Consider the following 24,851-nt stretch of genomic DNA (forward strand, 5'->3'; position numbering starts at 1 on the left):
CATAGAACTTCGTCTTATTTCTCTTCTCCAGATGATGTAACCTTGTCTTTCTCTGAAATCCTGAAATTTGTATGTACCTCTCTAAAATAATACCACATTATCAATCTGAGATGCACATTTTTTCACATTTTAACATCCCTTTAAGTTACTCTTTTAAGATAACTCTGCCATCAATATTCTCAAAAAGATACAGGATGATATTCTGTGGAAAAATATGTACAATAACTACTCCAAGTCAAAAAGTAGTTCAGAAGAAAGAAGCATTAGGAAAACCTTAACCGTATTTTCTTTTTTATGTAATCATGATATATGACAAAACCTGCCTAAGTAAGTCTATAAAACTTTTTTAATACAAAATAAAAATGTTAAGTGATAAAGCATTGTGCTATAGTTTTATTGGCAGCTTTTTTCATAGTGTACATAAAATAATAGTATTATTTACAATCAGTGATGTCCTAGAGTCAACGAAAAATGATATTTTGTGGTTAAATATGCCATACATTAAGACCACTTACCTCCCTGATTGTGTCATATATACTTATAATTAGTCTCCATATCCCATATTAAACTATAAGCTCCTTGGGGGCAGAGTTTGTTTGTTTTATCTTTGATTTTCTTGCAATACCTGATGCTTTACAACAAATAGACATAAAACAAATATTTATAAAATAAACGGATTAAAATAAGAAAGTATTATATAGGGATGCCTGGGTGGCTTAGCGGTTTGGTGCCTGCCTTCAGCCCAGGGTGTGATCCTGGAGACCTGGGATCCAGTCCCACGTCAGACTCCCTGCATGGAGCCTGCTTCTGTCTCTCTGCCTGTGTCTCTGCCTCTCTCTCTGTATCTCTCATTAATAAATAAATAAATAATCTTTTTTTTTTAAAAAAGTATTCTATAGTAAGAGCCACAAAAAAGTACTATATGAGTGAACATCCACCAGTACATTCTGTTAACTGTATTTTTTTGAATTACATTTATATATGGTATATGAGCAAGTCCTTGGCCCAAATCTCAACTTAGGCCAGTGGTTTTTGAACCAACCATAAACAATCCTAATAGAATTCTATAAACTTATGTCTGGTTTGCTAACTACATTTGTGAGCAAATGTGGTGACTCATCCTGATTGAATCATAATAAGTAGTAAATAAAGCCTTTGCCTTGGAGAACAAATGGCAGTGACTTTCCCTAGCAATGCTAAAATTGTACAGGAGATCAGACAAATGCCTGTCTCTAAGAAATATAGTACTTTGGGGATCCCGGTTGACTCAGTTGGTAGAACATTACAACTCTTGATCTCGGGATTGTAGGTTCAAGTCCCACATTGGGTATAGAGATTACTTAAAAATAAAATCTTGGGGCAGCTGGATGGCTCAGTTGGTTAAGCATCTGCCTTTGGCTCAGGTCAGGATCTCTGGGTCCTGGGATTAAGCACTGTATTGGGGTTCCTGCTTAGTAAGGGGTCTGCCTCTCCTTCTTTCTACCCTTCCTGCCCACTGCTCATGCTCTTGCTCTCTCTCTCTCTCTTAAATAAGTAAATAAAATCTTAAAAAATAAAATAAAACCATAAAATCTTAAAAAAAAAGAAATGTGGATGAAACTAGAGGGTATTATACTAACTAAAATAAGTCAAAGAAAGACAAATACCATATGATTTCACTCATTTGTAGAATTTAAGAAATAAAACAGATGAACACAGGGCAAGGGAAGGAAAAATAAGATAGAAGCAGAAAGGTAGGCAAACCATAAGAGACTCTTAACTCTAGGAAACAAATAGCGTTGCTGGAGGGGAGGTGGGTGGGGGGATGGAGTAACTGAGGAATTGGGCACTAAGGAGGGCACATGATATACACATGATCAGAGCACTGAGTGTTGTATGCAACTAGTGAATCACTAAATTCTACCCCTGAAAGTAATAACACACTATATGTTAACTAAGTTGAACTTAAAATAAAAAATTTAAAAAACAGAAACAAAAAGAAATGTAGCACTTTAAAAAAAAAAGTTTTGTTTTCTTCTCTCCAGTCAGTTTCTATGCACCTATAATAAAAACAGCCTAGGGAATTATGTCTGTGGTATTTTCTAGGATTTTTAGCCTTATTCTTTGGGCTACAGAAATAAGGTTTTTTTTTTTTTTAAGTCATCTAAATAGTTTTACTTCTGATTCAAATAAGTATGTTTCCATTTTTCCAAATGGTGAGAGCAATGCCTGTGTGTTTGCAAAATACTTGGCATGGGTAAGCACACTGTGACAGTCTACATTAGTGTTCACCAGATATTCCCAGTTTTCTTTCTGGATACATGATACAATTGTATACCCTTTTCCCATGGAATTTAGGTGTGATCATGTGACTTTGTCCAGTGAGATGAGACAAGAAATGACATGAAGCTTTAAGAACTAGTACATAACTTGCCACATTTCCTTTCTCCTGCTGAAGCAACTAATAGATGCACAGAGGAGGAGCCTCCTTTGGCCTAAGTCCCTGAGTGAGAGTAGCATAGGGCCAAGCCCCCATCTCCCTTAGTTGATCTGCTCACAGATATGTACTAAGATGGTGAGATAAATATAACCCAGTGTATCTTGATTAATATAGTCTTCACCCAGAACAGTGGGCTTTGGTGATTAGTAAAAGAATATAAAAGATTGGACATGCTGATCTTGACTCAGCATTTCTTTTTCTTCTTTATGGAAATGTTTATTGTATGTAGCTTTTACAAGATAATATTCATCTCAAGATGATTAGGTCATTTTCTCAGCATCAGAATACTTTGAATTTTAACTTTTTCTTTTTTTTAATTATTTATTTATTTATGATAGTCACAGAGAGAGAGAGAGGCAGAGACACAGGCAGAGGGAGAAGCAGGCTCCATGCACCGGGAGCCCGATGCGGGATTCGATCCCGGGTCTCCAGGATCGCGCCCTGGGCCAAAGGCAGGCGCCAAACTGCTGCGCCACCCAGGGTTCCCCGAATTTTAACTTTTTCTATGACATTTTGTATATTTACGTAAGCTTTCATCTGCCAACAGTAGAATTGTTACTTGAAAAGCAGTGGCCATCATCATTCATGTATGCATTTATTCCATTATTCTACACACTTTTATTGGGTACTCATTGTTTACCAGGTGCAAAGACTAGGAAATGTTTATAGGAACTTTAGGTAGTTTGATGGAGGTGGTAGGAGGCAAGCAGAGGCCAAAAACTGTAAACTACTTTGTTCTTCTGAAATCTAGATGTTTCGATGGTTTCATAAATGATTATCTATTTTGGGATAGTTTAGCTACATTTATTTTTTTAAATAAATTTATTTTTTATTGGTGTTCAATTTACCAACATACAGAATAACACCCAGGGCTCACCCGGTCAAGTGCCCCCCTCATGCCCGTCACCCATTCACCCCCACCCCCTGCCCTCCTCCCCTTCCACCACCCCTAGTTCATTTCCCAGAGTTAGGAGTCCTTATGTTCTGTCTCCCTTTCTGATATTTCCCACACATTTCTTCTCCTTTCCCTTATATTCCCTTTCACTATTATTTATATTCCACAAATGAATGAGAACATACAATGTTTGTCCTTCTCCGATTGACTTACTTCACTCAGCATAATACCCTCCAGTTCCATCCATGTTGAAGCAAATGGTGGGTATTTGTCGTTTCTAATGGCTGAGTAATATTCCATTGTATACATAGGCCACATCTTCTTTATCCATTCATCTTTTGATGGACACCGAGGCTCCTTCCACAGTTTGGCTATGGTGGACATTGCTGCTAGAAACATTGGGGTGCAGGTGTCCCGGTGTTTCATTGCATCTGTATCTTTGGGGTAAATCCCCAACAGTGCAATTGCTGGGTCGTAGGGCAAGTCTATTTTTAACTCTTTGAGGAACCTCCACACAGTTTTCCAGAGTGGCTGCACCAGTTCACATTCCCACCAACAGTGCAAGAGGATTCCCTTTTCTCCGCATCCTCTCCAACATTTGTGGTTTCCTGCCTTGTTAATTTTCCCCATTCTCACTGGTGTGAGGTGGTACCTCATTGTGGTTTTGATTTGTATTTCCCTGATGGCAAGTGATGCGGAGCATTTTCTCATGTGCGTGTTGGCCACGTCTATGTCTTCCTCTGTGAGATTTCTGTTCATGTCTTTTGCCCATTTCATGATTGGATTGTTTGTTTCTTTGCTGTTGAGTTTAATAAGTTCTTTATAGATCTTGGAAACTAGCCCTTTATCTGATACGTCATTTGCAAATATGTTCTCCCATTCTGTAGGTTGTCTTTTAGTTTTGTTGACTGTATCCTTTGCTGTGCAAAAGCTTCTTATCTTGATGAAGTCCCAACAGTTCATTTTTGCTTTGGTTTCTTTTGCCTTCGTGGATGTATCTTGCAAGAAGTTACTGTGGCTGAGTTCAAAAAGGGTGTTGCCTGTGTTCTCCTCTAGGATTTTGATGGAATCTTGTCTCACGTTTAGATCTTTCATCCATTTTGAGTTTATCTTTGTGTATGGTGAAAGAGAGTGGTCTAGTTTCATTCTTCTGCATGTGGATGTCCAATTTTCCCAGCACCATTTATTGAAGAGACTGTCTTTCTTCCAGTGGATCGTCTTTCCTCCTTTAACGAATATTAGTTGACCATAAAATTCAGGGTCCACTTCTGGGTTCTCTATTCTGTTCCATTGATCTATGTGTCTGTTTTTGTGCCGGTACCACACTGTCTTGTAGTTTAGCTACATTTAAAACGAGTTTACAAATAACATACCCAAGGTGACAAAGACCAAACTTTAACACTTTTGAGACTGCCAACACATTACCTTATACTAATTACATAATTCTTTCTTTTTTTTTTTTTTTTTTGTTTGAGAGGTTTTGCTGGGGGTGGGGGGATAGTTCTTAGAATAAAGCTTCTCTTATTTAAGAAATAAGTGTTATCAAAAAGTTTAATTATACCAGTTATCCTAGAAGAAAAAAAAATTTCATCACATTAACAGGTGGTTTCAAGCAACTGTTATTTATAAATTTTTTTTAAAGATTTTATTTATTTATTCATGAGTGACACAGAGAGAGAAAGGGAGAGACATAGGCAGAGGGAGAAGCAGGCCCCATGCAGGGACCATGAGATCATTCCCTGAGCTGAAGGCAGACGCCCAACTGCTGAGCCACCCAGGTGTCCCATTATTTATCAATTAAAACATTAAAAGCTGTATTCTTTTTCTGGTATTCATTATAAAAATTGTAGTATTTTTTTCAGAGGTGGTACAGAAGAGTAAGGAGACATCAAGGTGCTCTTTTGGTTTTCTCTCCCGTCACCTTCTGCCTTTTCATCCTAGGGGTTCTTCAGCAAGCGCCTGAAAGGCTCCATCAAGAGGACCAAAAGCCAATCAAAGCTTGACCGAAACACGAGCTTTCGGCTTCCATCCCTTCGTAATGCAGATGACAGGTAGGAAGTTAACTTGCTTAAAACAGGAGGCGGTTTTGGTTTTGGTTTTGTTTTAAACAGGGAAAGCAAGTCTTCAGTGGGTTTTGATAAGGCATTTTTGGTCATCTCTAACTTTGTATCAGTGACTATTGGAAAGATCCAATACTAAATTCACTTTTTTTTTTTGTCTTGCTCGTATTGAGGCAAGGTACAGAGTATTGGCTCAGATGCCCTGGCAGTTTAAGAATCCTATAATATTGGAAAGTAAGAACTAATTTAAGTCCTGTTTCTGTCGAATCAAATTCTAATGGTCACAGATGTATCTTTCTGTTGTAGAAGGACTATAGAGTGATGATGACAATAGCAAACATGTTTTGAGCACTACACTAGGTGCTCTATATACATTACCTTGTTTAATGTTTATAGTAACCCTATAAGATAAATATTATTATCACCACTTTGTAGATGAAGAATCCAAGGCACAGAGAGATTAAACAATCTTGCCCAAGATCATACAGCTTAGTAAATAGCAAAAATGGTATTAGAACTTGAGCAATTTGGCTTAAGTCCATGCAGTTCACAGCTACATTGTTCTCTGTTGTACAGCATGTGGAATCAGCTGTATTGGTTTGCAGTCACATCTAGAAGACATGTATGAAAAGGAAGATTTTGATTATTAGGGCTGTCAGCTTGCGTACCCATCAAATGCATAGCTCATTAAGGAGAGTAACCTAAAATTGTTGAATGTGTGCTAGAACACATTTTTAATACTTCATATTTCCACATTGTTCAAAATTTAGGAAATGGCACTTGCTGTTTTCTGACACATTGCCGCCATCACTAGCGTTTACTGAGTGCTTACTATTTGCCAACTATTTTTAAGGTAGTCTTTCATGTAATACAACTCTAGATACTGTTATTAACCTCATTTTGCAGATGAGGAACTAAGACAAAAGAAATTGAGAAGCTTGCCCAAGGTCACACAGCTAGTAGGTAGTAGAGCTTAGATTTGAACTCCTGTCTGCCTTTCATATTTGATACTCTTATTTATCCTGGATTTTTTTTTCTTTCAAAGTTCATTATTTTTAGCTATCTATGTAACAAACAAATAGAGATTACAGTCTCTGTAATGGCAGATTATAGATTTGCCAGGCAGAGAATTACTCTTCTTTTTTGTAGATTAAGTAACTTGTCTCCCATACTTAGTTGATGAGAAACAGTATACTGCTTTATCAGCGATTCTTATCCTTGAACCACTTTAGAGGTGCTCTGTGAAATTTGCAAGTCAGTCCAATTTGCTGTGTAGTCATATCGTTAATTATCTCTTTTATACCTCTTTGTTTTAAAGTAATCATAAAAAAGCTGATTTTTTTCATATATTTTCCTTAGATTCCTATTATTCTATAATTTTCATCATTCTAAGAATTAAAAGCATTTTATAAATAAGTCTCAATAAAATGTAATGATACATTTTTTCAGAATATTGGTTTTTAAGAATTAGGATATTGTACAACTACTGAAACACTCCAACTTTCTTAAACTCTGCAGCATCATATATATGTTTGAGTGACAGGGAAATATTTTTTATAGGTGTACTTTATTTTTTAAACTTGCACTAAATATCACTTTCATAATTTCAAAATGCTCCCTCCTATTCCATTTTGCTTTAGGTAGCCTAAAGGAATGCTTAGATTGAACTACCAAGAGGTTGTATTCTCCTGGAGTCTCCTATATTGCTTTTATATAGCTAGTGTACTTTTAGTCTTTTCAGTGACCTAAATTTAGTATATGTGCCTTCCATGCAGTTCTGCTTCAATCAGTAGTAGTATATTTGTGTCTCAAATATAGCATAATAAAAAGGTACCAGTAAATCTCAAATATTTTTATTTTTCAAATCCATTTGAATTATAGAAGTTTCCTATACAGAAAATTTTCAGGGCAGCCCCGGTGGCATAGCGGTTTGGCGCTGCCTGCAGCCCAAGGTGTGATCCTGGAGACCGGGGATCGAGTCCCACATCAGGCTCCTTGCATGGAGCCTGCTTCTCCCTCTGCCTGTGTCTCTGCATCTCTCTCTCTCTCTCTCATGAAAAAATAAATAAAATCTTTAAAAAAAAAAAGAAAATTTTCAAAAACTATTCTTCCCATAAATGGATATACTCACTAGAGTTTGAATGTATTATATTTGTTTGGTTATTTTTTCTCCAGGTTTGTCTAGCCAATGATCTACTGGCCATAAACTCTGCTATAAGGCTGTGGTGGAATTTGGTACTAGTGTTGCTTTTTGGATCAATTTATAATGATCCTTAAACTCAGAATTTCCTTTATGAAATTGTGGGGGCACAGGCATAAGAAGTGAAGTTTTGCCAATTAATATTTCTAAAAAACCAAATTTCTTGATGTACAGTAACATCTATGATGTGTGATGGTTAGATACACACCAGAAAGCTATGTGCTACAAAGGAATGAGGAGAATTAAAAACATGGCCCCAACCTCAGGAGAGTCCAACAAAAGGAGTTAATGTCCAGGGAGAAATGGTACAGGTGAGGTGAGATGACTTGCTCTTGGATGACCAGGAACTACCTTACAGGGCAGTGGCCTATGAGTGCAACAGGTATTATATGAACATAGAAAGAGACACAGGAAGAGAGCAATAATGAGCAAAAGCAGATTCTAGGTGATTATGGAGCTTGAAGAGAAATACTGAATAATTGATAGTATGTAAGGCAGAAAAGTAGGAAATAAAATTGAAAAGGTAAAGTTCCAGTTTTGAAGTTGGTAGGGAAAAAGCTACTGCTTTTTTGTCTTAAAAATTGCTCAGTATAGGGGGATCCCTGGGTGGCGCAGCAGTTTGGCGCCTGCCTTTGGCCCAGGGCGCGATCCTGGAGACCCGGGATCGAATCCCACGTCGGGCTCCCGGTGCATGGAGCCTGCTTCTCCCTCTGCCTGTGTCTCTGCCTCTCTCTCTCTCTCTCTCTCTGTGACTATCATAAATTAAAAAAAAAAATTGCTCAGTATAAAAAACAGAAATATGATCCATCTTTGATGAAACAAGGAGAAAGCTGAATGATAGATTACTTAAAATTAGTACTTGCCAACAGAATGAAATTCTGAAAAGAATTCTATCACTTCAGATTCAGATCAGCTAGTAGTTAATAGATACTCAAAATAGTAATAATAGTAATGGCTTACACAGACAAAATTATTTCTTCCTCACTTAAAAAAGAAAAAAGAAATCTGAAGGGGGCAGTCCAGGCCTGGCTAAAGGAGCACAGTTCTTTTTGAGCTTTTCCCTCTGCCATCCTTAGGGTCTTAAAGGATCTCTTTCCAGATAGAGTGGAGCTACTAAAGATTCAGCCATAGCACCCATGTTTCAGGTATCATAAAAGGGTGCCTGTCTTCCAGCTAAGTGTTTTTCCTTTAAAGCCATTTTCCTGAAACCCCATCCAGTGACTTCTGTTTTGTCTCATTGCCACCTCTTTCACAAGAGAGGCTGGGAAATGTTGTACCTGGGTACATCATTTCCCCCCATAATGCAAGAGTCTGTTATTAAGGAAGGTGGGAGGGATGGACATTAGAAAGACAACTAGCAATCTCTAACAAAAGAATGAGGTTGATTTATCTACCTACCTCTAGAACTCTGGAATGATTCAACTCCCACACAGCTCTTGAAGGCCAGCAGTCAGATTTACATTTATCACATAGCAAATTTGAGAAACGGAACCAACCCGCATAAAAAGACCTACAGATAGCAACATTTGTGTTGCCCTATTACAGTCCTCTCTAGTAATTCCACTCATAAGTATATCCAAGAGTAATGAAAACATATGTCACCACAAAAACTTATACATGAATATTCATAGCAGCACTATTCATATTAGCCAAAAAGTGGTAATGACCAACAGATTAATGGATATACAAAACATGATATATCAATACAATGCATTACAGTTGTCCCTTGAACTCAACACAGGTGTTAGGTATGCTAACCTAAGTGTGTGTTGAAAATCCACATATAATTTTTAGACTCCCCAAAAACCTAACTGCTAATAGCCCATTGTTGACAAGAATCCTTATGGGTAACATAAACAGTCAATTAACGTATGTTATGTATATTACAGACTGTGCTCTTACAGTACAATTAGCTAGAGAAAAGAAAATGTTATTAAAATCCTAAGGAAGAGAAAATATATTTATAGTACCATACCGTATTTACTGAAAAAAATCCACTAATAAGTATGTGCACCTGCACAGCTCAAACCTGGGTTGTTCAAGGCCAAATGTATTATTCAGCCATTAAAAGGAATGAAGTACTAATACATGCTACAGCATGGATCAATCTTGAAAACTTTATACTGAGTGGAAAAGACCACCACAAAAGACCTATATTGTATGATTCCATTCATATGAAATGTCCAGAATAAGCAAATCTATAGAAACAGTAGATTAATGGTTGCCAGAGGCTGGGTATATAAGATAGGGGAAGTGATGAATGAGGAATGACTGCAAGTGGGCATGAGGCTTCTTTTTAGAGCAATGAAAATGTTTTAAGCTTAGATTGTGATGATAATTGCACAAATCTGAATATACTGAAAACTGTATACTTTAAATGGATAGATTTTATGGGGTGTGAATCATGTCTCAACCTCAATAAAAAAGTTAAATTATAAAAAAAAAAAAAACCCAGCTGGCCAGGAAATACTATATAGTGAAACTCATTAGTCTATAAGCTCTATTCCATTGCACAAAACTTCCCTCGTGTTTTCCAGTGCTTTACTATGAAATATAAACAGATAATCAAGGAATCTCCAGATATTGGAGGAGAGTCTCCAGCATGAAGGAGAGCAAACCAAATAAATAGGAGGGGGAAAATAATCCAGGAGAAACAGAAATACCACACAGGGCCAAAACAACTTTAAAGCAAAATATTTTCAAAAGATAAGATTGTACATGTATGAAACAATAACAAGAAGATACAAGAAAAGGAACATCAAAGAAACAAGAAAGAGAGCTTAGAAATTAAAAATATAAAAGCTTGAGTCAAATCACTCTCCCAGAAAGTGGAACAAAAATTGAGAAAATCAACCCAGAAGATTTTAGGAAAAGAGAACACAGAAAAACTTCGGAGAGGAAATTGTCAAAGAAACAACACAAGAAAATGTCTTAAAACAAGAAAACTAAATGTCCAGGTTGGAAAGGCCATCAAATTCCCAGCACAGTGAATGAAAAAAGACAAAAGCACCTCCTCCCCACACACACACACACACACACACCTATTTATTTATTTTTTTAAATATTATTTATTTATTTATTTATTTATTTATTTATTTATTTATTTATTTATTTATGATAGTCACACAGAGAGAGAAAGGCAGAGACATAGGCAGAGGGAGAAGCAGGCTCCATGCACCAGGAGCCCGATGTGGGATTCGATCCCGGGTCTCCAGGATCGCGCCCTGGGCCAAAGGCAGGGGCTAAAGCGCTGCGCCACCCAGGGATCCCACATACATCAATTTATATCATCAAGAAATATCAGATAACTGAGGCTTAAAAAAAAACTCTTAAAAGCTTCTGGAAAGAAAAAATAGGTAACATACCAGAGTAGTGGGAAGATCACATTATAATTCTCAATAGAAATACTGAAAACTGGAAGTCAGTGGAGAAATGTCTTTAAAATTCTGAGTGAAAATTATTTTCAACCTAATATTCCATATACAGGGATGTCCTTGAATGTCATGCTAAGGAGTTTGGATTTTATCATAGCAATAGGGAGCCTTTAAACACTTTTGAGCAAGGAAATGACCTAGTCAGAATTGTGCATGTATAGATTAATAAAGGAATGGAAAATTTCAAATGACTTGGTTTGCAGAGACTAAGTTTGGGAAACCGGTTAGCAAAAAGCTATTCTAAGAAATAATGAAGGCTATAAGAAGGATAGTGACACTGGGAATGAAGAGGCAGAGACAAGATAGGAGGAACATTTTAGAGGCAAAATCAATAGGATGTCACAAAGTCATCATAGTTCCAAAGCCATCTAATCAGATAAAAGCCAGTAAAGTGATTTCCTGGAATCAATGTTGGCAACATTTTCAAATTAAAGCCATGTCATGAGAGAGGGTGTTGGGACAGGAGAAGACTGAAATATATACCTTTAATTCAAATGCATTTTTAAAAAGTTTTAAACACTAGGAAATGGTCATACTACATTGTCAGGCATTCTAAGATTCCAACTGTCAGGTTGCACCCTTACTCTGGAAGCGCTACTGAAATTTACCAGTATCTTGAGGTAAAGATAAACATGTGGAGAACTTTCTTAACTCCTTTAAACATCCCTCAAGTAAAAACCTTTGCAGTGATGTCCTCAATTCTGAGGCTTACTGACAAAGCATGGTTTTAAAGCAGTCTGCTTGTTCACTGTCAGGAGATACCTAAAAGTTAAGTGTGGCGTTCATTTGTAGGGAGGATTTGGGTACAATATACTGAGCTTGTTGAGCTTCTAATTAGAACTGATTTTTTAACTTTTTCCTTTGAATTTATATACTCACAAGAAATTGTAAAAATAGTACATAGAGACTTATAAAACCCTCCCCCAGCTTCCTATGATAGCTGTATCCTATAACCATGTTATAATATCAAAACCACATAATTGATTTTGGTATAATTCTGTTAATTGGACTACAAATGCTACTCAATTTTCACAAGCTCTCATCTCTGTGTGTTTATAGTTCTATGCAATTTAATTCTATGTATAGATTTGTATAGTCACCACCACAATCAAGATATAGAATTGTTCCATTACCAGAAAAGAACTCCCTCTGCCCCTTCATGGTCATACCTGCCTCCCCACAACCATCCCTGCCCTCTCGCAACCACTAATTTTCCATCTCTATAGTTTTGCTATTTCAAGAATATTATATAAATGGAATCATATGGCAAATAACCAATTAAGATTACCCTTTTTTTAGTGCATAGAATGCCCTTGAAATCCACCCAGTTGTTGCATCTATCATTAGTTTATTCCTTGTTATCACTAAGTAGTATTCCACTGTATGGATATTCCAGAGTTGTGGAATCATTAACTCACTGAAGAACATTTGCGTACACATGAAGAAAAGTTACATATGCATAAGTTTTCACTTCTCTAGTATAAGTGCACGTAAGTGCAGTTGCTGGGTTGGATGGTAAACACATGTTTAGGTATGTAAGAAACTGCCAAGCTCTTCCAGAATATCGGTACCTATTTTATATTCCCACCAGCTGCATATATGGTGTTTTTTATGTCCCAAGAGATTTTCACCTGTGTTTTCTTCTAGACGTTTCATGATTTTTATCTTTATATTTAGGTCACTAGTCTATTTATTTAATCTTTTGTTGCTTTAAATAAAAAGGTCTTGACTCAGAACTTACTGGTATTCAGTCCAAGATATCAAAATTGCAAACTTGCCCCAGCCACGCCAGTTACAGGAAGTCTGCCTTCCTTTGGAGTAGGAAATATTGTAAACCACCTACTTCTCTCCTCATCTGCTCTTCCCTTCCGGTTTGCTAACCATGGTTTTAGAAGGTTGCCAGAAGGTTCTGGGCAAGAGGAGACAGAAAGAAGAGAAAAGGGGATAAGAAAGTTCTAGTACTATCTTAGCATCCCATAATGCTGTCTGAGCCTGGCTGATACTTAAAACTGCCTGTTCCATCTTAGGGTAACAAGTGTCTCATCTCTGAGCAGCTATCATCTGTGGTTTCATTGAGGTTAGTGTGTACATGTCTGTCCCAGGTGTTCACTAGCAACTTCTTTCACAATTTCTCGGAAGGAATTCTTGTTCTTCTGGTCTCTTCACCCTTCTAGTCCTCTGGCCCACAGGAAATATCCACACACCCTTTGCCCTGACAAACTCTGGGAGTCAAGCTAATCTAAAAGCATCAACCCTCTTAGGTTCTGCCACCAACAATTCGTCATTTCTCATCATTTAAATTTTCCAGATAGACTCAGACTTCACCCTGTATGCATCATCTGCCCATTTCCCTGGTGGGAAGCAGGAGGATGAGCCTCACAGCTTTCTCCAAAAGTTCTCTCTCACAAAACCCTTTCCCTTCTCCGTTCTCTGACCACTTTTTTTAAAAAAAGATTCCATTTATTTATATTTAAGAGAGAGAGCGTGCACGTAAAGCTGGGAGGAGGGGCAGAGGGAGAGGAGAAGCAGACTCCTCACTGAGCAGGGAGCCTGGACCCTAAGATCATGACCTAAGCCAAAGGCAGATGCTTAGCTGACTGAGCCAACCAGGCGCCCCCTGACCACTTTTTATAGTCTTGTTCTGAGAGGTTGAATGTAATAGAACTGGCTCTAAAACATTTCTTTGTAAGGTCTACAGTTTGTTGGGAACTTGGCTTCAATATACGAATCTGTTTTCTCTTAATGTCTCAATTGAAACTTCAATTTTAATATCTCATCACATATGTCTATCATACTTTTATTAATCTGTAGTCTTTAGCATAACATACAAAGTGCAACATGGCCCCATCCATGCCTAACTCCCAGCACTGTCTTCTCTCACTCCTAGGAAAAGTCTGTCATTTACTTACCACGCTGTTCTGGATTTCTGTGCTTTTGATCTTGCTGTCCTTTCTATCCCAAATACCATTTCCTATTCCTACCTCCTGTCCTTTGTCATAATTTATAACATATCTAATTCATACTCCTGCAACAATATCCAAATCAGAAGTCCTGTGCCTTTGGACTTTGCCTTGTTCTTCCTATACATCATCCTAAACTAAACACCTACCCCATGTACCCACTAATGGCCACACTTATGGGATTATTACAGGACTACTTTCTACTGAATTTATCTTTTCATATTTCTGCTTACTGCAACAGATTGGAAGCTCCTCAAGAGTATAAACAGCCTTTGTATCCTCATTCTCTAGCACAATGCCTGTCCTCTTAAGGAACTTCATGTTTGTTACCCTGAAACAGAAGAGTCCAAACAAATTCTAGATAATAAAGGAGACTAATCTTTCTCAATATGGTATACTTGGATAGAATGACAGTTTCTCTTACCGTGTTTACTGCTGCTGTAATCCCTTAGTTTTATGAATTAAAATCCAATCCAGTTGTATCATGATAGCATTTTATAATTCATTTGAATGCTTTATCTTCATAGAAAAAGTTGTTTTTGTACATTTATTCCTTCTACATCTTCTTCCAGCAAAGAATATTTTGAAGAATAACTGTCTTCATTTCAACCAAATGAATACTTTACATTAAATGAACTTACATATGTCATATCGCTGTGAAAAAGCCCCATGTCAACAATGACAGCCCCATTTGTATGGTGCTATAATTTATGAGATGTTTGTGAAATCATAGATCATTATATTTGATTCTCACAATAACTATATGAGGTATAGGAAAAGAAATCATTATCTACATTTTACAAATGAGGTAACTAAGGTTCAGAAAGAATAAATTAGGGGCATCTGATTTATTCTGTGCTCAGTGTTTAAGCATCTGCCCTTGGACCAGGTTGTGATCCTGGGGTCCTGGGATCGAGTTCCGCATTGGCCTCCCCATAGGGAGTCAGTTTCTCCCTCTGCTAATGTCTCTGTGTATCTCATGAATAAATAAAATCTTTTAAAAAGAAAAGAAAAAAAGAAAGAAATTATTTGCTCCTCATCACAGATGGCCAGTTTGCTTGAGATGACATAAATGTATAGGGCTCTAGGCTCCAAGTTGGGTGCCTTTTCCATTATACTCTCCATTGCCTGTGTTGATAGGAATCCTGACCTGCTGTGGAAATGATTGAAAAGGAAGGAAAAAGGAACAGTAAAAATCACACATATATACACACAGAGAAACATACTCAAAACAACAACTCCTATAGAACTCTTACCACAGAATAGAATGTGGTAATAATGAATGTGTCAATTTGTGGTCATCATATTTCTATAATTTGTTGAAATGTATTTTGTACTTTTGTACTCCTTTCATCTCTCCTCTCCCCAAATCCAAATGGATTGTGTGAAAAATTAAAAGCACTAAAAGAAAAGTATAGCTGGATTTCTTATGATCTTGGAGTGGGAGAATCCTTTCTAAGCATAAACTGTGGGAAGTAATTATGTATATGACAGGAAAAGTACTAATTAGCATACAAAGCATTTATATACCAGTTAAATTCAACAATTTGGGAAAAGTTTTAAGAACATAAAATAACAGCTTATAAGAAAAGAAAAGGAAACTGAAATTAAAATGTTTCAGCATCAAGATGCCTGGGTGGCTCAGCAGTTGAGCATCTGCTCAGGCGGTGATCCTGGAGTCCCGGGCTGGAGTCCCACGTCGGGCTCCCCGCATGGAGCCTGCTTCTCCCACTGCCTGTGTCTTTGCCTCTCTCTCTCTCTCTCTCTCTCTGTCTCTCTCATGAATAAATAAATAAAATCTTTTATTTTTAAAGATTTATTATTTATCTATTTATTTATTTTATTTGTTTGTTTTATTTATTTATTTATTTATGATAGACATAGAGAGAGAGGCAGAGACAGGAGGAGGGAGAAGCAGGCTCCATGCCAGGAGCCCGACGCAGGACTCCATCCTGCCCAGGGCTCCAGGATCGTGCCCTGGGTCAAAGGCAGGCGCTAAACCACTGAGTCACCCAGGGATTCCCAAATCTTTTTTTAAAAAATAATGAATTAATATACTGTTTCAACTTCAAAAAAAAAAGTCTCAACCTTATAATTAAAGAAATGCATACTAAAGCAATAATGAAATACGATTTTTACAAAGATTTTATTTGAGAGAGAATGAGCGAGAGAAAAAGAGCAAGGAGAGAGGCAGAGGGAAAGGGAGAAGCAGACTCCCCACTGAGCAAGGAGCCCTATATGGGGCTCCATCCAAGAACTCCAGGATCATGACCCGAGCGAAAGGCCGATGCTTTACCAACTAAGCCTCCCAGGCACTCAATGAAATGCCGTTTTTCACCAGTTATCCTGGCAAAAGTTTTTAAAATTCAGCCACATCCCATTTTGGTGATAGCGTTTAGAAACATACACCATTGGTAGGAGTTTAAATTGATGCCATGTTTTATGCAGGGTAATTTAGCAATATCAGAATTTTAAATGTATGTGCTTTTTTTAATATTTCTTTTTTTTAAGATTTTATTTATTTCATGAGGACACAGAGAGAGAGAGAGAGAGAGAGAGAAAGGCAGAGACACAGGCAGAGGGACAGTCAGGCTCCATACAGGGAGCCTGATGTGGAACTCGATCCCAGGACTCCAGGATCATGCCCTGGGCCGAAGGCAGTGGCTAAACTGCTGAGCCACCCAGGGATACCCTGTATGTGCTCTTTTTTTTTTTCTAAGATTTACTTATTTATTCAGATTGAGTGAGAGAGAGGCAGAGACACAGGCAGAGGGAGAAGCAGGCTCCATGCAGGGAGCCTGACATGGGACTCCATCCCTGGTCTCCAGGATCCCACCCCGGGCTGAAGGCGGCGCCAAACCGCTGAGCCACCAGGGCTGCCCTGTATGTGCTCTTTGATCTAGTAGATTGACATCTAGAAATTCAAACCATAAATACATGCATATGTGCACAAAGATATGTATAGTAAGATACTTTTTGAAACTGGGTGGTAATCACAAAAAAAAAAAAAAAAGAGAAAAAACTTAGAAGGTCATCAGGGACTGATTAAACCACTAGAGGCCCACACTAAGGAATACTATGTGGTTATTAAAAAGAGGCAAATTATACCTGTGTGTTCCAATATAGACAGAAGTCCAAACTACACCCTTAAGGAAAAGAGGTATGGTGGGATCCCATGTGTGTGCACATATATGCGTGCGTGCATGTGTGTGTGTGTATGTAATGTATATGGGTGTATATTTGGTTGTTTATGTATAAAAATTTCCAGGAGGGGTCACAAACATTAATAGTATTTTGTACAGGAGATGGGGGAAGGTACCTCTGTTTATATTCTTCACCATCTATCCTTCTGGGCTCTAGGAATTTATTATCCATGAGCATTTATTTCTTTATTATTCAAGGGGAAGAAAGTGATTAATTAGGGGGGAAAAAAAAACCTTCAAGCCCATTTCCACCTCATGTCTCCCTCTGGCTATTTCCCAGTTGCCACCTCTTCACTGTCAAGACTCCATGAGTTAGTCTCCACTTACTCACATCCCATTCATTATCTCTGCCCGCTGCAGTTTCATCTTTGTCCTCATTGCTTCGCTGAAATCACTCTTACTGAAGTCTCAATTATCTCCCATAATATCCAGTGGCTACTATTAATATTTTAACACACTGATCTGCAGAAATGGACAGTTCACGCTTCCTGAGAGCTCTCTTCCCTGGGCTTTTAGGATACTCCAGTCTTCTGGTTTTCCTTCAGTCTTTTAAATTCTTCAGTCTCTTTTGTCAGTTTTGTAGGTTTAGATGTTAACATTCCTTGGGTTTTCTTAATCTGAATGTTGTCTTGCAGTAGTTACAGTTTAATCTTAATCTGAATGTTGTCTTGCAGTAGTTACAGTTGTCTTAGTCTAGTCAGGCTGCTACAGCAGAATACCATAGACTAGGTAGCTTACAGTAAACAGAAATTTATTTCTCACAGTTCCAGAGGCTGGGAAGTTCAAGATCAAATCTTGGGCAGATTCATTATCTGGCCAGGACCTGCTTTCTTATTCAAAAGTCTCAACTTTTCACTGTGTCCTCACCTGGGGAAACAGGCAATGGATCTCTCCTGGGTCTATTTTTAAGGGTACAAATCTCATCATGAGGGCTCTCCCCTCATTATGTATTCACTTCCCATAGGTCACATCTCCAAATACTGTCACCTTAGAGTTTAGCATTTCAACATAAGTTTGGAGGCAGGGGGTGGGGCTGGATACAAACATTCAGTCTACTGTAAACATCTACTCATAGAAGCCTGGAATTTATCTTGTACAAAACCTGATTTCATTTCCACCCTTACCTCAACAAGTCTTGCCTTTCATTTCCCATCTCTGAAAAAGACATCATCATCTTTCTGCCCAATGGCTCATTGTTGGCTGTACTCTCTCCAATTCCTCCAACATTCTGTCATTAACACCTATTTACCTTCTAATTATTTCTCAAATCCATCCACTTCCGCTCCTGGTAATCTGTAGTTCATGATCTTGACCAATTACTTCCATAATCTGTGAATTTAGTCTCTAAGTGTTCCATTTCTTCTCTCCCCTCTCTGTGTGCCCTTCTTTTCTCCACATCTTAGCCAAAGTACTCTTACTAAGGCACACGTCTGATCATGTCATTCCCTCTCCACCCAAAACCTTTCCATGTCTATCCACTGGTCTTTGATCAAATTGAAACACCCACATTATGGCAGGTCCCATCATGGTATCTCTTAAGGCCTACTATTCCTCACCCCTCTTCTCTCAGCCCTACACTCACTTGAACTGCACTAGAGCCACAGCGCTGAATTCTCTTCAGTTCCTCAAACACCCCAGAATTGTACACTTTCACCACAGGCCTTCTCACAGGCTAGACATTCCCTCTAGACCTGAACCACCATGTCTGCCTGGAGCTAAGGTGAGGTCACAAGTTCACATTTTTTCCTCCAAGAAAGTTTCTTTGAAACCTAAATGCTCACAGAGCCTCTTTTACATCCTTTTTCATAGGCCTTATCTCATTGTATTATAATGGTAACCAGATTATAAACAGTGTATGACTACAAGGACCATGTCTTTCTTCTTCACCACTGTATTCCTTGCATCTACCTCTAGTATACTGCCTGACATATAATGTGCACCAATAATTGAATGGATAGGTAAGTTCATACATATATATTCAACCAAAGGAGAAAGTAATGGGAAAGCAAATAGTCATGAGTTTAAGAATGAGTAAGAAGTAGATGTCATTGAATACTACCAGTTTTTCCACATTTATTCTCCTTTCACCCATACTTAATTTATGGCACTAATGGGACCAAAAGTCTAACCTAATTTGGAGAAAGAGAAAAGTTATTCATCTTTCCAATCACTCTTTAACTAGTAAGTATGTTAGTTGAGTTGTTTGTGAGTGTAGGTTTGGTTGCTTTTGTTTGTTTCACGTTTTATCTAAATGCCAATTAGTTAGTATACAGTGTAATATTAGTTTCAGGAGCAGAATTTAGTGAATCATCACTTACATACAACAACCAGTGCTCATCCTAACAAGTACTCTCCTTAATACCCATCACCCGTCTAGCCCATCCCCCGCCCACCTCTCCTCTAGTGACCCTCAGTTCTCTGTGGTTAAGAGTCTGTTTTATGGTTTGCCTCCCTCTCTTTTTTTTCCTTATGTTCATTTGTTTCATTTCTTAAATTCCATATATGAGTAAAATCATATGGTATTTGTCTTTCTCTGACTTTTTCACTTAGCATAATAGTCTGGCTCTGTCCACGTTGTTGCAAATGGCAAGATTTTTTTTTTATGCTGAGTAATATTCCATTGTGCATATATACCACAACTTTTTTATCCATTTATCAATTGATGGACTTTGGGGCTCTTTCCATAATTTGGCTATTGTTGATAATGCTGCTATAAGTAGGGGTGCATGTATCCCTTCAAGTCAGTATTTTTGTATCCTTTGAGTAAATACTTAGCAGTGCTATTGTTGGATCATAGGGTAGTTCTATTTTTAACTTTTTGGGGCACCTCCATGCTGTTGTCCAGATTAGCTGCACCAGTTTGCATTCCCAACAGTGTAAAAAGGTTCTCTTTTCTCCACATTGTTTCATGGGGCTTTAAAAATTCAATATAGTTGTGTTTACATTTAGTTTAATAGGCACTAGTATATCTTATTCCATTTGCAATTTAAGGACAAAAAAAAGTAATAGGTATATTACAATACAGTACAGTTTCTGTAAAGAGATTGTTCCTATTGTCTGTCATAATGGAGGTTAGTTGAGTTTTCTTGCCCTCCTAAATATGTTTTAATATTTATAATCTTGTCTTCCTTTGGCGTCTTTCCTTCATTGCATGTATACATGTATATGTACCAAAATAGGTTAAATGTCATTTTTGTCTATGATGATAAATTTCCTTACCATGTGTTTGTTCATTGTAAGCGACAACTCAGGCTGACAAATAACCTCTTTTACCATTAGCAGTTGGGCTCATTAGACCATCCTGTCTGGAGGCTGAAAGCAGAGAGAGGGAAGATCAGCAATATATGTCATGTTTCCATAAATAGCTTTCTGTGTGAGTGGTTGTGTGGTATATTTTTTTAAAGCTAACATAAAAATCAGTGAGTAATTCAAGCAGTAGGGACTGGCTTTAACTGTAGCAGATAAACCAGTACAGCTAGTGCTGTCAGGATCCTCAGGACATTCTTTTTGAGTCCACAAGTAGAATTCTGGTGAATGAGTTCTAATTTCTGTTGTTGTGGTTGTTGTTGTTGTTGTTGTTCTTGTTTAACTCAAGAAAGGAAACCTTTCAAATTATAGTAGAGGGAAATACCTGTTTTTTCAAAAGATCTACTAGGTTGAAAAGCAATAAAATGTAGGGAGCAGGTAAAGCCACAGTTTTCCCAAAGTGAGGTCACAGAAACAATTTTTAAGAACTTACTAGACCCTAGGCATGTTTATTGGTAGAGTATTAGGATACTGAATTTTGTTACTTACTACCTGGAAAATTCTCAAACAGGGTAGAGTGCCTTAGAAATACATATTGGTGAATACAAGCATATATTGCTGCACCCACCTTATGGCTGAGCTGTTTCTTCAAGAATTCAGTGAAGCAGTCTGGAATCATAACTGCCAAGCCCAGCAGAAATTCACCTGCACTGAAGTGCAGGATTTTGTGTGGCAATAAGCATTTTTAATTAAAAGTTTCCCGGATGATTTGGAACTGATTCTGTAAACATGTGGCAGATTGAGCTAGCACATCCAAGCACCACTGGCACTTTGGGGGAAATATGGCTTTTTAAAAAATTGAATGTAAGCTGAGAAAAATCCAGCTGTGTTTTACTTAACATCATACTAATCAGAGTTCTTTGACTCCTTTTTTTGTTCTTTTATCAGTGTATCCAGTAGTATGTGTATTGGCTCCCCATCCCCCAACCCTTCACTTTTGTCTTTTAAGACTGATTTCAGATAGGGATATGGGTTAAAGTAATGGAATACTTATTCACTGTAGTGAGTAACAGAAGGCTTCTCTTGCCTTGTAGTTTATCTCTTAAATAGGTCAGAAGCAGCAGGTAATCTTCATCAGCGAAGCAATTAGATTTTTAACCCTTACCTATCATGTTGCTAGAGGCCTTGGAGTTTACATAGCAATCAAAGTTGTTTGCTGATGTTAAAACAAAAATGTAAAGGATATGGTGCTCCTTAATTGGAAGCAAAATTGCTTCTGGAAAGCAGTTTCCCAATTAAACCAAGAAATAATTATATTGGAGCCCTGATTTATTCTCACATTGCATTTGGGATAATGGGGGTTGGGGGAAGAGGTGCAGGAGTTGGGAAGAGAACCCTGGCTAGGAGTCAAGGGATTCACAAAGTCCACTTTCAAGGCTTGGTTCCCTGATGAGGGCCATTGTGAGACTGGAGTGAGAAAAATGGCTTTAAATTCAAATTATTCTCTCAGTATATCCACATTCTACTTTACATTAGAGAACTAAACTGTAGTGCCATACAGAGCTATTAACTCTCTAGTTAGCAGATCTAAGAAAAATCAATTCACATGAAGGTACAGGAGAAGATAAACATGAATTAGAGGGGACTTGAGTTACTAATACTATTTCATAGAAATATTTGCCCTGATAATACCTCCCCCCCAACTTTAAGCCATTCCCAGACTGCTTGATCTTCCTGTTTACTGTAATCCTGCTTCTCTGGGAATTACTTCTGTCTTCCCAGAGACTTTCTTCCCAATACAGGAAGGGCTTGCTTATTTATTCAGTAGTGATGTTAAACATACTAGTGACTTTGGTGTTAAGTTCATGGGTGTGAGGGTGTAAGTGTGTACACACATGTACATAAATGTTGAATAATAGGAGACTCAGAACTATGTATTAATAATTGAAATTTCAATAACTAGGAGGGGTTTTAAATTCTAATTCCAGATGTCTTGGTTGTAATATCTGTTGATGGCTGTATTGGTAAGTCAGACATGAATATCAAAATGAAATTTGTTTCAAATGAATATCAAAATGAAATTTGTTCAAAATGAAAATGCACTGGAAATACAAGTGAATAAGAATTTTATCCAACTTTCTCTTTAAAAAAACATCATGTAGTCCGGATAAGTTAATATAAAATAATACCTAGGAATGCTAAACTAGGGCAAACACTGTGAAGGAAATGATGTGAGAGAAAGACTGTTCTTGCAAGTGGGATATAGCAAATACTTCCTAGTGAAGGGCAGGGAATCACAGAGGGGCAAGCTAAAGCTCAGGTTTGTCCCTGAGTTAAAGATTCTCCTCCACCCACAAAGTTGCCCCTGGTTTTTTCCTACATCCTTTGACTTTGAGGAACTGTTCATGGAAATGAGTGGAGACCTCGCCATTCCTTCCTTTCTGTCTTAAAATGGTCACTTTCACAGAACAAGCTCCTGAGTCCTTCAAACCACAGCTTCTCCCTGCTGCCTCCCAGCCCTACTCTCCTTATAGGTAGAGCACCATGGCAACAGGCCCTGCCCAGGGCCAAGAACCTTGTTTGTGTTACCTGAGGGGCTGGATGCAGCCTGAGGGAGAGAAGAAGGAATATTACCTATCCTGCAGCCTCTATTTGTGTTTCTGTTCCACTTCCGGTGGAGCCGTGAAATGACACCTGGAAAACGTTTATCCGAAGATGTTACCGGTCACCAGAGGCAGCAGGGAATCTCTCTTCTGTTGGTTCTTGTCTTCTAAGCAGGGAGCTGTGCTCTGAGATAGTACAGAAAGGGACTTGCTACACCGTGACATGTGGCACCGCTATGATTTGGGGTTGCACTGCCAGGTGGCTGCATGATTGCTTCATGTAGGTAGGCATTTATTTTTGTTTAAAATAAAATCCATTTGTTTTGGAATGTCTTCCTTGCAAATGTTCAAAATACAAGTAAGTCATCCCTCCTTCTATCTCAAATATGCCTTAATCTTTCCTGTTGGGAGGCTCATTCCCAGAGTACAAGAGGTTTTCCCTTCCAAACAACTCCTTCTGGGAAATTTGGGCTGGAATTATTGTTTTATATGTGTTTTATAAACATTACGGTATCCTGTTAACTGGCTCCCTATGAACATACTGCGAAAGATTATATGGAAATTATATATTAAAGTAAAATTATTTTGGCCTTTAGTTGTTTAGAGTTGATGTGCTGTGTTTGCAGTATATAACATGTCATTGTCTTACCCAGTAGAACAAAAGAAAATAAATGTTAGCTTGTTATGTTTCTATGTACAAAATATTAAGTGGCTTTTATCCCTTTCGTACATGTTCTATGTTATCCATGGGAAATATAAATATTGGCTTTTTTGACTGTAGAAAGGCTGCTGAATATCAGAACACATGTTTTTCAGTGTAAACATTAAATGGTAGTTGTTTTTTTATGTGTGTGAAAAGAAGAATGGACTCAAATTCTTACTATACAGAGTTTGATGAAACAATGTTAGGATGGAAAGAAGATGGAAAGAGAAGCCTTTAGTGCTAGTTTCCTGTATCTCGTTGCTTTATAATTTAACTGAGAGTCATTCTGACATTAATGTTAACGTAGTCGTTTCAAGGAAATAAATGAAGCTCCTTATTTAATGTGTTTTACAAAAACAAATGTCTTTACCCAGGGCATTTCTTTTTATCTCTATTACTGGGTACTTCTACTTGAAACATGTGTATTTAACTCTGGTGTTTTAGTCAATAAATTCTATAATTATGGAGTAAAACTACTTGACTATCCAGTTCTGGATCCAAGAATATTTTACTTTATATTGACTTCATTAATTCTTCCAAAGGATAGGCAGCAAGGGACCAGCGCCTGTCATGACCGGAGTCATTCCCAACATTCTTTTTTTTTAAACAACTAAGAAACAGAATCAGTCAGTGTGCCTGAATGGTGTTGACAAAGATTTGTTCTTCTAGATGAGAGTTTGAACATTTCTTTTGAGGGTGGGAGGTTTCGTCAAGGCATTTTATTCTTTATTCATGTTTATACAGTAGAGCATGGATATGACCAAATGCTTGCCAGAAGAGAATTCCACATTGAGATGGAAATCAGATCTTTTGAAAGGCAGAGTCTTGTGCTGAAAAGTTTGGCTTTGACACTGTGTGTGACTGTGTTTATTCTGCCAAAGCAGAAAGAAACAGAATGAGGGTTCAGGAACTACTATTTTGTCAAGGATAGAAGAGGTTCACGCTATAACAGGCACACAAAAAAGAAAGAAACAAAATATGTCTTTTGATAATACCTTTGCATAAAAATGGAATATATAAACTACCTTGAAGAGTATGTATTTCCTCATCTTCAAGACAGGAATGAGG

At 37.7% G+C, this 24,851-nt stretch overlaps 1 protein-coding gene across 5 annotated transcripts in view; it reads left to right on the forward strand.

Moving 5' to 3' along the window:
- Positions 1–24,851, forward strand: part of RASAL2 (RAS protein activator like 2) — a 353,302-nt gene that overhangs the window by 286,990 nt on the left and 41,461 nt on the right. For all 5 annotated transcript variants that reach the window (XM_055319255.1, XM_055319253.1, XM_055319254.1 and 2 more), the window contains one exon: positions 5,316–5,425. In XM_055319255.1, coding sequence (XP_055175230.1) covers positions 5,316–5,425 — 110 coding nt within the window. The remainder of the gene's footprint in view (positions 1–5,315; positions 5,426–24,851) is intronic.

Source organism: Nyctereutes procyonoides, unplaced genomic scaffold, assembly GCF_905146905.1.
Source record: "Nyctereutes procyonoides isolate TBG_1078 unplaced genomic scaffold, NYPRO_anot_genome, whole genome shotgun sequence".
NCBI lineage: Eukaryota > Metazoa > Chordata > Mammalia > Carnivora > Canidae > Nyctereutes > Nyctereutes procyonoides.